Below are 15,602 nucleotides of genomic sequence, written 5' to 3' on the forward strand. Positions count from 1 at the left end.
TGAAACTAAATTGAACAAGTAAAACTGAAACTGAATATATTTGCTCAGGTTTTGACAGTTTGAGTTTCCCTACACATGGAAACAATATACTGTATGTGACATTAAATGTGGCCATTCAGATATCCTCTCTGAACAAATGAACTGTTTAGGGGGTCCTTGGTTTCCATAGCACCTTTATTCAATGTCCAACCATTCCTGAGCAAATATTAGGTATATTTTTTTCAATGTCCGTATACATACAACACTTCCACACCAACTTCTCATATCGTCTCGCAAATACCAAAGAGTATAACAACACTGACAAGAAAACAACTGACACCAAAAGCAGTTGTCAAAAGCCATTACTCTATCATACTACTGTTATCAACCAAATATCTTGATTGATAATAAACACACATACAAATCCTGTTCAGTTTGTGCTTTGGTCTTTTACATGTTCTCCATTTCATTAGTGATATCGTAATCACAGGTGCACTTTGATGAGATAGATAATGCCAGGGGCCGACTCGGCAATAGTTGGGAATAGTCGGGAATAAACCAGGACACTTTCTGATCCGGAAGACAAAAGTTAAACTAAGCAATAGCAATACAGTACCTTGCAAAAGTATCCATCCCCTTTAGCATTTGTCCTATTTTGTTGCATTACAACCTGTAATTTAAATTGCTTTTTTATTTGGATTTCATGTAATAGACATGCACAAAATAGTCCAAATTGGTCAAGTGAAATGAAAACAATTACTTGTTTAAAGAAATTATTTTATTTTTAGACTATACTATAAATAAGATCTGGTGCAACCAATTACCTTCAGAAGTCTCATAATTAGTTAAATAAAGTCCACCTGTGTGCAATCTAAGTGTCACATGATTTGTCACATATACACCTGTTCTGAAAGGCCCCAGAGTCTGCAACACCACTAAGCAAGGGGGCACCACCAAGCAAGCGGCACCATGAAGACCAAGGAGCTCTCCAAACAGGGCAGGGACAAAGTTGTGGAGAAGTACAGATCAGTGTTGGGTATCCGAAACTTTGAACATCCCACGGAGCACCATTAAATACATTATAACAAAATGGAAAGAATATGGCACCACAACAAACCTGCCAAGAGAGGGCCGCCCACCAAAACTCACAGACCAGGCATGGAGGGCATTAATCAGAGAGGCAACAAAGAGACCAAAGATAACCCTGAAGGAGCTGCAAAGCTCCACAGTGGAGATTGGAGTATCTGTCCATAGGACCACTTTAAGCCGTACACTCCACAGAGCTGGGCTTTACGGAAGAGTGACCAGAAAAAAGCCATTGCTTGTTCGCCAAAAGGCATGTGGGAGACTCCCCAAACATATGGAAGGAGGTGCTTTGATCAGATGAGACTAAAATTTAGCTTTTTGGCGATCAAGGAAAACGCTATGTCTGGCGCAAACCTCACACCTCTCATCACCCCGAGAACACCAACCCCACAGCATGGTGGTGGCAGCATAATGCTGTGGGGATGTTTTCATCTCCAGGGACTGGGAAACTGGTCAGAATTTAAGGAATGATGGATGGTGCTAAATACAGGGAAATTCTTGAGGAAACTCTGTTTCGGTCTTCCAGAGATTTGAGACTAGGACAGAGGTTCACCTTCCAGCAGGACAATGACCCTAAGCATACTGCTAAAGAAACACTTGAGTGGTTTAAGGGGAAACATTTAAATATCTTGGAATGGCCTAGTCAAAGCCCAGACCTCAATCCAATTGAGAATCTGGGGTATGACTTAAAGATTGCTGTAGACCAGTGGAACCCATCCCACTTGAAGGAGCTAGAGCAGTTTTGCCTTGAAGAATGGGCAAAAATCCCAGTGGCTAGATCTGCCAAGCTTATAGAGACATACCCCAAGAGACTTGCAGCTGTAATTGCAGCAAAATGTGGCTCTACAAAATATTGATTTTGGGGGGGGGGGGGTTTCTGAATTGTTAATGCACATTTTCAAGTTTTCCGTTTTTTTGTCTTATTTCTTATTTCTTGTTTTGCATCTTCAAAGTGGTAGGCATGTTGTGTAAATCAAATGATACAAACCCCCCAAAAATACATTTTAATTCCAGGTTGTCAGGCAACAAAATAGGAAAAATGCCAAGGGGGTGAATACTTTCACAAGCCACTGTACATGCTTTTCCTCCCTCATATACAGACTGCTTTTATAAAAGTGCATGTTAATGAATACATGGAAATATTAGTTGTTGTTTAAAGTATTATATTCTCTTCAATCTGAAGTAGTATAAATTTGGAATGTTGTTGTCTTTCTGCTGTGGTTAGCAACAGTTTATCTCCAGGGGGTGGGGTCAGTAACAGCACGAGAAAGGCTGCAGCAGGATGGAGTTGGGTTGCCCTCGATGACGACCTCTTTGTGACCCCCTGTGTTACCACTTGCCAGGGATGGGCACCCCGCACTCATACCATCCCCCGAAGAGATGTGGCGTACGCCGGCCGATAGGTCCAAAGTTCACTGGCTCCTGCCTGTATGAGCGATAGTAACCTGCACAGGGGCAGACAGGACAAATTATTATAATGCATTATGAATGGACGTACCACAACCTTTATAATGCTTCGTTAGATGATTCTGACTGTTTCTATCCAGCATGGAGCATGGATATTGAGGTTGTATATAATCAAGACTCTGGAACTTAATCTGTGAGAATATTTATTTACTGAATGCGGTGAAACAATCCTACAAAATGCTGGAGTCGAGTGATGAATTCTGTAAGTTTGATTATTATAAAACAAATGTACCCTGTGCTGTTGGCAGATGCAGTGAGAGGTTGGGGGAGCCTGTCCTCCCATCTAGGTAAGAGTCTACAAACTGGCAGTGGTCCTCCCCATGACCGAATGTGTCTGCTATACTGTAGAATGTTTCTGGAGGGCGAGAAAGAGCAGTCGATGCTTAACAACAGAACACACTCTCAAACAATATTCTATTACGTAATGAGACAGAGCCTGGTCGGCTACCACATATTCCAAAAAAGAATAAAACACAATATGTAGAAGAGAAAGAGGGAGAGAAAGTGTGATTAAGAGAAATGTATAGAGAGAGAGAGAGAGAGAGAGAGAAAGCAAAAGGGGTGTTAGTGAAGGAAGGGAAAGCAGAAGGGGGAGAGACGGTGGTTGAGAGGTTATTAATGGAAGGAGGAATATTAGGAGTAATTGTAAAGCTACTTAAATTGAGAAAAGACTTGAGCTGAGAGAGAAAGAGAGAAGTATACCGAACAGAAATATAAACACAACATGAAACAATTTCACAGAAACAATAACTGAGTTACAGTTCATATAATCTATGGATTTCACCTGACTGGGAATACAGATATGCATCTGTTGGCCACAGATACCTTAAAAAAAGGTAGGGGCATGGATCAGAAAACCAGTCAGTATCTGGTGTGACCACCATTTGCGCCATTCAGCGTGACACATCTCCTTCGCATAGAGTTGATCAGGCTATTGGTTGACCTGGTGAATGTTGTCCTACTCCTCTTCAATAGATGTGCGAAGTTGCTGGATATTGGCGGGAACTGGAACACACTGACCAACATGTCAATCCAGAGCATCCAAAACAGGCTCAACTGGTGACATGTCTGGTGAGTATGCAGGCCATGGAAGACCTGGGACATGTTCAGTTTACAGGAATTGTGTACAGATCCTTGCGACATGGGGCCGTCCATTATCATGCTGAAGCATGAGGTGTTGGCGGCGGATGAATGGCACAACAACGGGCCTCTGGATCTTGCCGCGGTATATCTGTGCATTCAAATTGCTATCGATAACATGCAATTGTGTTCGTAGCTTATGCCTGACCATACCATAACCCCGCCGCCACAATGGCACTCTGTTCACAAGGCTGACATCAGCAAACACTTGCCCACACGACGCCATACACGATTGTGAGGCTGGATGGAAGTACTGCCAAATTCTCTAAAACAACGTTAGAGAAGGTTCATGGTAGAGAAATGAACAATTCATTCTCTGGCAACAGCTCTGGTGGACATTCCTGCACATTTTAGAGTGGCCTTTTATTGTCCCTCGGCACAAGGTGCACCTATGTAATGATCATGCTGTTTAATCGATGTGCCACACTTGTCAGGTGGATGGATTATCTTGGCAAAGGAGAAATGCTCACTAACAGGGATGTAGAGAAATACGCTTTTAGTGCGTATGGAACATTTCTGGGATCTCTTATTTCAGCTCATGAACCATGGGACCAAAACTTGACATGCTGCGTTTATATTTTGTATTCAGTGTAGATACAGAGAGAGAGGCGAGGGGGAAGTTACAGCAGTAGTACCTTTCAGCCCATCTCCCATGAAGATCTTGTATCTCAGTGAGTTGCACAGGACCACACCTACAAACTTTCTGTACCAGGTCCTCTTGACGTACTGGCTGCCCTTACAGGCACTGTGCTGGGGGTTGTATCGGAAGGAAAAGGGAATCCAGATAGGCTCTCCACCTGTGTGTGGGGGGGGGGGGGGGGGGGCAATTAACAGGAGACTGTCCTGTGTAGCTAATTTGGTAAGACTGTGGCCCTAGCAAGGCCAGGGTTGTGGGTTTGATCCCTATTGGGGTCACATATACTAAAATGTATACATTCACTTTACAGAAAGTCACTGGATAAAAGTGGCATACATTACAATACTACAAAACGGTTGAGGTTAAGCGTTCAGCATGTCTTTAATGACAGTTCCTCTATCTGACAGAGTGCTTGACAATGCTACACTCACAAATTAATACCTACAACTCAACCTGTCAGTTCTCACAACGCTAGTCATGACTAACTACACTCAACTCCTTTACAACCCCTTTACTGACAGTGCGCACTATGCCAGTCTCTCCTATTCAGATACACAGTAAATCACCTCCACTCATTGTGCATAGCACCCGGGGGTGGGGGAAGGGGTGAGAGAGGGTTGAGGAGGGAACCAGTGCCTGTCCCCTTGTCCCTCCTCTTCAAAATACCTGACTGACTCTCTCAATTAAAAACAATGAATACCACAACTCTACTTTGACATCGTTTTACCACTATGGCTGTCTGCCAAGTCCAGTATATGCAAGTGTAGGTGTATGCAGTCGTATGCATGTCTCTCCACAGACTGTTAACTCCTCACAAGCTCACTCCAGCTGTCATTTTGGGTTTCTTCCAATGATCTGAAGCAATGTTGTCTGGACTAGAGTATAAGCCAACAAGTTTCATCAATAATATCAGAGTAATATATGAGAACTATTGATACCACTCACCAGGTGGTCGTTCAATAAGAAGAGGGTCGTCTGAAAAAGATAAAAAAAATGTGTTTAAATGAGAGACATGAACTGGGTCTGAATTTATACATAAACAAAAAACGGGAGGATACAGACAACTCAGGTAGACGTGGCCTTACCGCAGGCACAAAGTAAAACTGACCCTAGCAACCTGACCTAATACTCATACAGACCTGACTCAGTGACATAGGTGAATGTATCGCTGACCGGTCCCAGCCCAAAGACATTCTTCGCCTGGACTTTGAAGTAGTACCTGAGGTAAAAACAAACCGAGACAAAACAGAGTGTGTGTATAGTCATTATTCTAGGCGTTAAAGAGTCATTTAGACAGGTCTCTGTTGCCACATGAAAGGTATTTATACCCCAATGACTAGAACAGATGGCCGGAAGGGAGGCAGCACTCGTAGAATTAAGAGAAGACTGTTTTTTATGTTCTTATGAATATGAAGTGAGCAGAACGCAGTAAAATGGTAATTTGGCATGTGTTGAAGAGGGATAAAGGGAGTGACGGAAGGAGGGAGAGAGAGAGAGAGAGAAAGAAAGAAGGGGAATGGAGACACAAGGTCCCTCCTGACTGACTGAGCTCTGCACTTACAAAAAAATGACATGTCACTTTTGTAGTTTCACATTTGAAAATCACATTTAATCAAGTTAAATGTTTTTACATGTGATTCTATTTCACATGCAAACTTGCAATTCCACAGCTGAAAATGAAAATAAAATGTGCAGTTTCACATGTAAGAAAACTTCACATGCGAAAATACATTTTTCACATATTGAATTGCAAGTTCACATGTGGGGTTGAAATAATGTTATTCTCCCCACATGTGAAAGATGGTGTTAACATGTTGCAGTAGTAATGTTTCCCCTGGTGGAATTAAAGTGACCACAACTAAAAATCCCAAATGCAGGACCAGGGAATGATTTTACGGGACATTCGCAGAAGTGTGGACAGCTTACTTTTTTGGGGGACAGGTTATTGAATCACATTCAAATGGCGACATAGTTCTGCTCTATGAAGGTCACTGCCTGTTAAAGGGGCAATTCAATCCTACATCAATTTTTGGATTTATAAATGTACATGTGCCCATTGATTCTTGAAGAATATAATGTATTTTGCATCATTACTTTAGTTCAACTGTCATACCCCACCAGAACCCAAAATATAAGCTTGTTTTATTGCAATGTTTGTAAACAAAGTAAATGTAAACAACCTAAAAACATGGTTAAACCTATTTTTATTTCATGGATGGTCAGTCCTTAGCATAGTCAATGGTTTAGAAATAGGTCGCATTTCTCCAGCCCCATCCCTGAGCTTCTTACTGAAACTTTGGTAGGGAGAACACTTTGTTAATGTTTCAATTAAAACTTCTTCGGGATCGGTGTCCCGTCCACTGGACGGTTGAGCTAACGTAGGCTAATGCGATTAGCATGAGATTGTAAGTAACAATAACATTTCCCAGGACATAGACATATCTGATATTGGCAGAAAGTTTAAGTTATTGTTAATCTAACTGCACTGTCCAATTTACAGTAGCTATTACAGTGAAAGAATACCATGGTATTGTTTGAGGAGAGTGCACCATTTTGAATATGAAAAGGTATTAATAAACAAAATAGGCACATTTGGGAAGTCTTGATACAGCATTTTGAACAGAAACCCAATGGTTCATTGGATCAGTCTAAAACTTTGCACATACACTGCTGCCATCTAGTGGACAAAACCTAAATTGTACCTGGGCTGGAATAATACATTATGGCCTTTCTCTTGCATTTCAAAGATGATGGTATGAAAAAAATATACAAAAGTACAGTTGTTTTTTTCTTTGTATTATCTTTTACCAGATACAGTTGAGGTAGGAAGTTTACATACACTTAGGTTGGAGTCATTACAACTCGTTTTTCAACCACTCACAAATTTCTTGTTGACAAACTATAGTTTTGGCTATAAGTCGGTTAGGACATCTACTTTGTGCATGACTCAAGAATTTTTCCAACAATTGTTTACAGACAGATTATTTCACTTATAATTCACTGTATCACAATTCCAGTGGTTCAGAAGTTTAAATACACTAAGTTGACTATGCCTTTAAACAGCTTGGAAAATTCCAGATAATTATATCATGGCTTTAGAAGCTTCTGATAGGCTAATTGACATCATTTGAGTCAATTGGAGGTGTACCTGTGGATGTATTTCAAGGCCTACCTTCAAACTCAGTGCCTCTTTGCTTGACAGCATGGGAAAATCAAAAGAAATCAGTCAAGACCTCAGAAAAGAAATTGTAGACCTCCACAAGTCTGGTTCATCCTTGGGAGCAATTTCCAAATGCCTGAAGGTACCACGTTCATCTGTACAAACAATAGTACGCAAGTATAAACACCATGGGAACACGCAGCCGTCATACTGCTCAGGAAGGAGACGCGTTCTGTCTCCTAGAGATGAACGTACTTTGGTGTGAAAAGTGCAAATCAATCCAAGAACAATAGCAAAGGACCTTGTGAAGATGCTGGAGGAAACGGGTACAAAAGTATCTATATCCACAGTAAAACAAGTCCTATATCGACATAACCTAAAAAGATCTTACTTTTTGGAGAAATGTCCTCTGGTCTGATGAAACAAAAATAGAACTGTTTGGCAATTATGACCATTGTTATGTTTGGAGGATAAAGGGGGAGGCTTGCAAGCCAAAGAATACCAACCCAACCGTGAAGCACAGGGATGGCAGCATCATGTTGTGGGGTGCTTTACTGCAGGAGGGACTGGTGCACTTCACAAAATAGATGGCACCATAAGAAGGAAAATGATGTGGATATATTGAAGCAACATCTCAAGACATCAGTCAGGAAGATAAAGCTTGGTTGCAAATGGGTCTTCCAAATGGACAATGACTCCAAGCATACTTCCAAAGTTGGGTCAAAATGACAACAAAGTCAAGGTATTGGAGTGGCCATCACAAAGCCCTGACCTCAACCCTATAGAAAATTTGTAGGCAGAACTGAAAAAGCGTGTGCGAGCAAGGAGACCTACAAACCTGACCCAGTTATACCAGCTCTGTCAGGAGGAATGGGTCAAAATTCACCTACCTTATTGTGGGAAGCTTGTGGAAGGCTACTCGAAGCATTTGACCCAAGTTAACCTGTTGAGGACAGAGGGTGCTATTTTCACTTTGGGGGAAAATCGTGCCCAATTTAAACGGCCTCGTACTCTATTCTTGCTCGTACAATATGCATATTATTATTACTATTGGATAGAAAACACTCTCTAGTTTCTAAAACCGTTTGAATTTTGTCTGTGAGTAAAACAGAACTCATTTGGCAGCACACTTTCTGACCAGGAAGTGGAAAGTCTGAAAATGATGCTCTGTTCAAGGGCCTGCCTATAAATGGGCATGATACGTATGAGTATACATGCACGTCATACACCTTCCCCTAGATGTCAAGAGGAAGTGAGAGAAGAAATGAAGTGTTTATCTTGGTCTGAGGTGGAATAAATCCTCTTGGCACGACGAGTCATCCATTTCCTGTTTTCTGGAAAGCGCGAAGATGGACCTGGAATTGCCTTCTGAAAAGCTGTCGTTATAGGCGACTACTATCTCCGGCTTTGATTTTATTTGATACATGTCACAATATCATCGTAAAGTATGTTTTTTCAATATAGTTTTATTAGATTATTGAAATTTTTTCGGGACATTAGGCGTGTTGCGTTGTCTGTGTTTGTTGACGATGGAGAGCTTCGCGCCACTTGGCCAGTGTGCTTGCTAATTCAAGAGGGAAAAACGATGTTCTAAATCCAAACAACGACTGTTCTGGACAAAGGACCCCTTGTCCAACATTCTGATGGAAGATCACCAAAAGTAGGACCCATTTATGATGTTATTTCATATATCTGTCGAACTGTGTACTAGTAGTTTTGCGCCCAGGTTTTGGCCACTCTCTCGCTATAACATAAGCCTTATGTCGTAATGAAGATATTTTTTAGAATTCTAACACTGCGATTGCATTAAGAACTAGTGTATCTATCATTTCCTATACAACATGTATTTTTTTGTAATGTTTATGAATAGCTATTTGGTCAGAATAGGTGAGAGTCTAATAGAAATATCCGCACATTCTGGGAAAAAGAAGCTACGTTAGCATAATGGATAACCACTGATTTCAGCTCTAAATATGCACATTTTCGAACAAAACATAAGTGTATGTATAACCTGATGTTATAGGACTGTCATCTGAGGAAGGTTTATGAAGGTTAGTGAAAATTAATATCTTTTGCTGGTTTATTCGCTAACGCTAACGTGCCTATTGCTATCGCTAACGTGCCTTGATGAATGAATGCGGTAGTGTGGTAGGCTATTGTAGTAAGCTAATATAATGCTATATTGTGTTTTCGCTGTAAAACACTTAAAAAATCTGAAATATTGGCTGGATTCACAAGATGCTTGTCTTTCATTTGCTGTACACGATGCATTTTTCAGAAATGTTTTATGATGAGTATTTAGGTATTCCACGTTGGTCTCTATAATTACTCTGGCTGCTTCGGTGCTATTTTTGACGGTAGCTGTGATGGTAACTGCAATGTAAAACTGATTTATACCTCAAATATGCACATTTTTCGAACAAAACATAGATTTATTGAATAACATGTTATAAGACTGTCATCTGATGAAGTTGTTTGTTGGTTAGTTTGGTTGGTTCTTGGTTAGTTAGGTTGGCTTTGTGCATGCTACCTGTGCTGTGAAAAATGTCTGTCCTTTTTTGTATTTGGTGGTGAGCTAACATAAATATACGTGCTGTTTTCGCTGTAAAACATTTAAAAAATCGGACATGTTGGCTGGATTCACAAGATGTGTACCTTTCATTTGCTGTATTGGACTTGTTAATGTGTGAAAGTTAAATATTTCTAAAAAATATATTTTGAATTTCGCGCTCTGCCTTTTCAGTGGAATGTGGGAGGAGTTCCGCTGGCGGAACGCCTGAGCAGTAAAGGTTAAACAATTTAAAGCCAATGCTACCAAATACTAATTGAGTGTATGTAAACTTCTGACCCACTGGGAATGTGATGAAAGAAATAAAAGCTGAAATAAATCATTCTCTTTCCTATTATTCTGACATTTCACATTCTTAAAACAAAGTGGTGATCCTAACTGACCTAAGACAGGGAATTTCTACTAGGATTAAATGTCAGGAATTGTGAAAAACTGAGTTTAAATGTATTTGGCTAAGGTGTATGTAAACTTCTGACTTCAATTGTATATTGTGTTATATTCTCCTACATTCCTTTCACATTTCCACAAACTTCAAAGTGTTTCCTTTCAAATGGTACCAAGAAAATGCATATCCTTGCTTCAGGGCCTGAGCTACAGGCAGCTAGATTTGGGCATGTCATTTTTGGCAACAACAAAAAAACACCTTCAATGGAGGAATAGTGTTATTATATGGTGCAATACTCTAGTTAGTGAGATACTTTTGTGCCATTAATATCAAGCAAAACTTCTAAAGTTGAGAACAAAATTAATAGTATTTCAGAGAAAAACCCAAAAGTATTGATAGCAAAACCAAATATTTTATGGAAATCATTTTGAACAAATTAATTGTAAATAGATACAAAAAAAAGTTTTCTGTTGAAAAAAATACGTATGATAACACAATTAAATTAAACAACTCCCTCTTTTCTGCAATATTCCCTATCTTTGGTTTTGTTACCCTGGCCTTTGTTTTCACTGCCTTTTTTCCAGTTGCAAGGTTTGACACATTCATTCTAGCAACATGGCAACCTGCATCACACTGCTGGTTTACCTCTGAAGCAAAGCAGGCTCAGTCCCTGGATGGGAGACCAGATGTAGCTGGAAGTTGTGAAGAAAAAAATGTAATTTGGGGAATTTTTCTTTTCACATGAGGGAAAAACACATACAAAAATAAATACAAATTCACGTGATCTGTTAACACGCGTCCGGAAACCACATGCTCACTTCACTTTAGTCTCAGTGTGTTTTAAATACATACTGTGCAGGGGAGGAATTATTTAATACCCTCAGGTTCAAAACAACACCGTGAGACAAGGCTTGGAGGTTTTGCAATCTGTCCATATAGTGAACAATGTGTGTCTGTGTGTGTTCTCCCCCTGCTGTAGGGTTACGTACAGTAATTTCACGGTCCGCGAATTTCCACCCAAACCCTTTAACAACGTAAAGTCTGCAGGTCTGGATCCAATTACTGGAGCCATGTGGAAACTGACCAAAATATCAGAAAAGTAAGAAAATCACACACACACACACACACACACACACACACACACACACACACACACACACACACACACACACACACACACATACACACATACACACACACACACACACACAGAGAGAGAGAGAGCTCTTCCTTTCCTGTGGCGGTCCTCATGAGAGCCAGTTTCAGCATAGCACTTGATGGTTTATGAGACTGCACTTCAAGAAACTTTCAAAGTACTTGAAACTTTCCGGATTCACTTGCCTTCATGTCTTAAAGTAATGATGGACTGTCGTTTCTCTTTGCTTATTTGAACTGTTCTTGCCATAATATGGACTTGGTATTTTACCCAGTAGGGCTTTCTTCTGTATACCACCCCTACCTTGTCACAACACAACTGATTGGCTCAAACGCATTAAGAAGGAAAGAAATTCCACAAATTGACTTTCACCAAGGAACACCTGATCATTTAAATGCATTCCAGGTGACTACCTCATGAAGCTGGTTGAGAGAATGCCAAGAGTGTGCAAAGCTGTCATCAAGGCAAAGGGTGGTGTTACGAATCCCGCCGAGGATGGTGCCTCTTCCCGTTCGGGCGGCGCTCGGCGGTCGTCGTCTCCGGCCTATTAGCTGCCACCGATCCCCTTTTCTGTTTTCATTTAGGTTTGTCTAATTGGTTACACCTGTTTTGTGTTTAGGGTTAGGGTGTTATTTAAACCCAGTTGGCCCGCCGACTTTTGTGCGGGCTTGTTATTCTGTTTGTTGTGGTGGTGATTTATATAGTGGATTCTGTCCTAATTTATGTTGGACTGTATTTTTTGACGCGCCCTTTGTTGTGTGGCTTAGCCGTCTCATAGATTATTTCTGGTTGAAATAATAAATTCCACTTGCTCAGAACTACCCTGCTCTCTGCACCTGACTCCTTCATTTCACCATTGGAATTGTGACAGAAGCCCGCACCAACCATGGAGTCAGCAGAAGCAGCAACCACCCCTCTTCCATCGATGGAGGAGCGTGTCCTCCATCACACCGCCGTTCTCCATAGGATTGGGTCGGCGATGGACATGATGATGGAGAGGATGGAGCGATGGGAGAGGAGTGGTTTCTCGACGTCTACCCCAGCTCCTTCACGGACGTCGCAACCTACTCCTTCCACGTCAGCGTCTGGTTCCGGCACGTTGCGTCTCGCGCTCCCGAGGGAGTACGACGGAGCGGTGGCTGGGTGCCAGGGGTTTTTGCTCCAGTTGGAGCTCTACTTGGCTACTGTTCATCCGACTCCCTCGGGAGAGGAGAGTGTTAGCCTCCTCATCTCCTGTCTGACGGGTAGAGCCCTGGAATGGGCTAACGCGGTCTGGAACGGCCCAGACTCGGTTCGAGACCACTACCCAGAGTTCACCCGCTGCTTTCGGGCCGTATTTGACCACCCTCAGGAGGGCCGTGCGGTGGGTGAGCGACTGTTCCACCTCAGACAGGAGACGAGGAGTGCGCAAGACTTCGCGTTGGAGTTCCGGACCTTGGCTGCTGGTGCGGGGTGGAATGACAGGGCCCTGATGGACCATTACCGATGTAGCCTTCGGGAGGACGTCCGTCGGGAGCTAGCTTGTCGGGACACTACACTCTCCCTCGATGAGCTTATTGACATGTCAATACGACTGGACAACCTGCTAGCTGCCCGCGGGCGTTCAGAGGGGGTCCTGTCAGTTCCACCTCCCAGCCCTCCCGCTCCAACTCCGATGGAGTTGGGAGGGGCTGCATCTAGGGGGGCCGGAGGAGGTGGCTTCTCTTGCACCTATTGTGGCCGAAGAGGACACACTTCGGACCGGTGCTGGAGGAGTGCCTCTGGGAGTAGAGATGGCAGGCGGAATACTTCTCGGCCACCCCAGGTGAGTAGGCACAAGACTCACCCAGAGCTTCCTGTCGGTCACATGTTTTTGGTTATTTTTTTCCCTGCGTTTTTCCCCTCTCTCCAGCATAAGGCGCTAGTCGACTCAGGCGCAGCTGGGAGTTTTATGGATCGCGGACTCGCCCGTAAGTTGGGTATTCCGCTGGTGCAGATAGACCCACCTTTCCCTGTGCACTCCTTAGATAGCCGACCGTTAGGGTCAGGGCTGATCAGGGAGGCCACGATTCCGCTGGACATGGTAACGCAGGGGGATCATAGGGAGCAGATTAGTTTCTACCTTATTGATTCACCTGGGTTTCCAGTGGTGTTGGGGGTTCCCTGGCTAGCCATTCACAATCCCCTCATTTCCTGGAGACAGGGAGCTCTTCAGGGGTGGTCAGAGGAGTGTTCAGGTAGGTGTGTGGGAGTTTCCATCGGTGCCACGTCGGTGGAGAGTCCAGACCAGGTTTCCACTGTGCGCATTCCCCCAGAATATGCCGATTTGGCTATCGCTTTTAGTAAGAAAAAAGCGACCAAATTACCACCTCATCGACGGTGGGATTGCGTGATAAACCTCCAGGAGAACGCTGCACTTCCCAGGAGTCACGTGTACCCATTGTCACAGGAGGAGACGTTGGCTATGGAGACATATGTCACGGAAGCTCTGAGACAAGGGTTCATTCGGCCCTCCACGTCACCCGCCTCCTCGAGTTTCTTTTTTGTGAGAAAAAAGGAGGGAGGACTGCGTCCGTGCATTGATTATTGAGGTCTCAATTCAATCACAGTGGGATTTAGTTATCCGCTACCTCTCATCGCTACGGCGGTGGAATCATTCCACGGAGCGCGTTTTTTCACAAAACTGGACCTCAGGAGCGCGTATAATCTGGTGCGTATTCGGGGAGGAGGCGAGTGGAAAACAGCGTTTAGTACCACATCAGGCCACTATGAGTACCTCGTCATGCCGTATGGGTTGAAGAATGCTCCAGCCGTCTTCCAATCCTTTGTAGATGAGATTCTCAGGGACTTGCACGGGCAGGGTGTGGTAGTATATATTGATGACATCTTGATCTATTCTGCCACACGCGCCGCGCATGTCTCCCTGGTGCGCAGGGTCCTTGGGCGGCTGCTGGAGCATGACCTATACATCAAGGCTGAGAAATGTGTGTTCTCCAAACAAGCCGTTTCCTTCCTGGGTTATCGCATTTCCACCTCAGGGGTGGTGATGGAGTGTGACCGCGTTAACGCTGTGCGTAATTGGCCGACTCCGACCACGGTAAAGGAGGTGCAGCGGTTTTTAGGGTTTGCCAATTACTACCGGAGGTTTATCCGGGGTTTTGGCCAAGTGGCGGCGCCCATTACCTCACTGCTGAAGGGGGGGCCGGTGCGTCTACGGTGGTCGGCCGAGGCAGAGGGAGCCTTCAACCAGTTGAAGGCACGGTTTACTGAGGCTCCCGTGTTGGCGCATCCGGACCCTTCATTAGCGTTCATAGTGGAGGTGGATGCGTCCGAGGCTGGTGTTGGAGCCGTGCTATCACAGCGCTCGGGCACGCCACCGAAGCTCCGTCCCTGTGCTTTCTTTTCTAAGAAGCTGGGTCCGGCGGAGTGGAACTATGATGTGGGGGACCGGGAGTTATTAGCTATGGTAAAAGCCCTGAAGGTGTGGAGACACTGGCTTGAGGGGGCTAAATACCCTTTCCTCATCTGGACTGACCACCGCAATCTGGAGTATATCCGAGCGGCGAAGAGACTGAATCCGCGTCAGGCTAGGTGGGCCATGTTCTTTACACGCTTTAGATTTACGATCTCTTATAGACCAGGTTCCCTCAACACTAGGGCCGACGCGTTGTCCCGTCTCTATGACACCGAGGACCGGCCCATCGATCCGACTCCCATCCTTCCAGCCTCTTGGCTGGTGGCCCCGGTGGTATGGGAGGTGGACGCGGACATCGAGCGGGCGTTGAGGGGAGAACCTGCGCCTTCTCAGTGTCCGACTGGCCTTACGTACGTACCGCTTGGTGTCCGTGATCGATTGATTCGGTGGGCTCACACACTACCTTCTTTGGGTCATCCGGGGATTGAGAGGACAGTGCGGGGTCTTCGGGGAAAATACTGGTGGCCCACCTTGGCTAAGGACGTGAGACTCTATGTCTCCTCCTGTTCCGTATGCGCACAGAGTAAGGCTCCTAGGCACCTACCGAGAGGGAAGTTACAACCCCTCCC

The 15,602-nt window shown here is 43.9% G+C and overlaps 1 protein-coding gene across 1 annotated transcript in view; it reads right to left on the bottom strand.

Moving 5' to 3' along the window:
* Window positions 1–2,054: 2,054 nt before the first annotated feature.
* Window positions 2,055–15,602, bottom strand: part of LOC120023927 (fibronectin type III domain-containing protein 1-like) — an 86,777-nt gene continuing 73,229 nt past the window's right edge. Inside the window, exons 19-23 of the mRNA XM_038968030.1 lie at window positions 5,449–5,528; window positions 5,255–5,284; window positions 4,308–4,469; window positions 2,765–2,887; window positions 2,055–2,510 (exon numbers count right to left, since the gene is read on the bottom strand). Of these exons, the coding sequence (XP_038823958.1) occupies window positions 2,395–2,510; window positions 2,765–2,887; window positions 4,308–4,469; window positions 5,255–5,284; window positions 5,449–5,528 (511 nt within the window). The 3' untranslated portion in view covers window positions 2,055–2,394. The remainder of the gene's footprint in view (window positions 2,511–2,764; window positions 2,888–4,307; window positions 4,470–5,254; window positions 5,285–5,448; window positions 5,529–15,602) is intronic.

Source organism: Salvelinus namaycush, chromosome 29, assembly GCF_016432855.1.
Source record: "Salvelinus namaycush isolate Seneca chromosome 29, SaNama_1.0, whole genome shotgun sequence".
Lineage (NCBI taxonomy): Eukaryota > Metazoa > Chordata > Actinopteri > Salmoniformes > Salmonidae > Salvelinus > Salvelinus namaycush.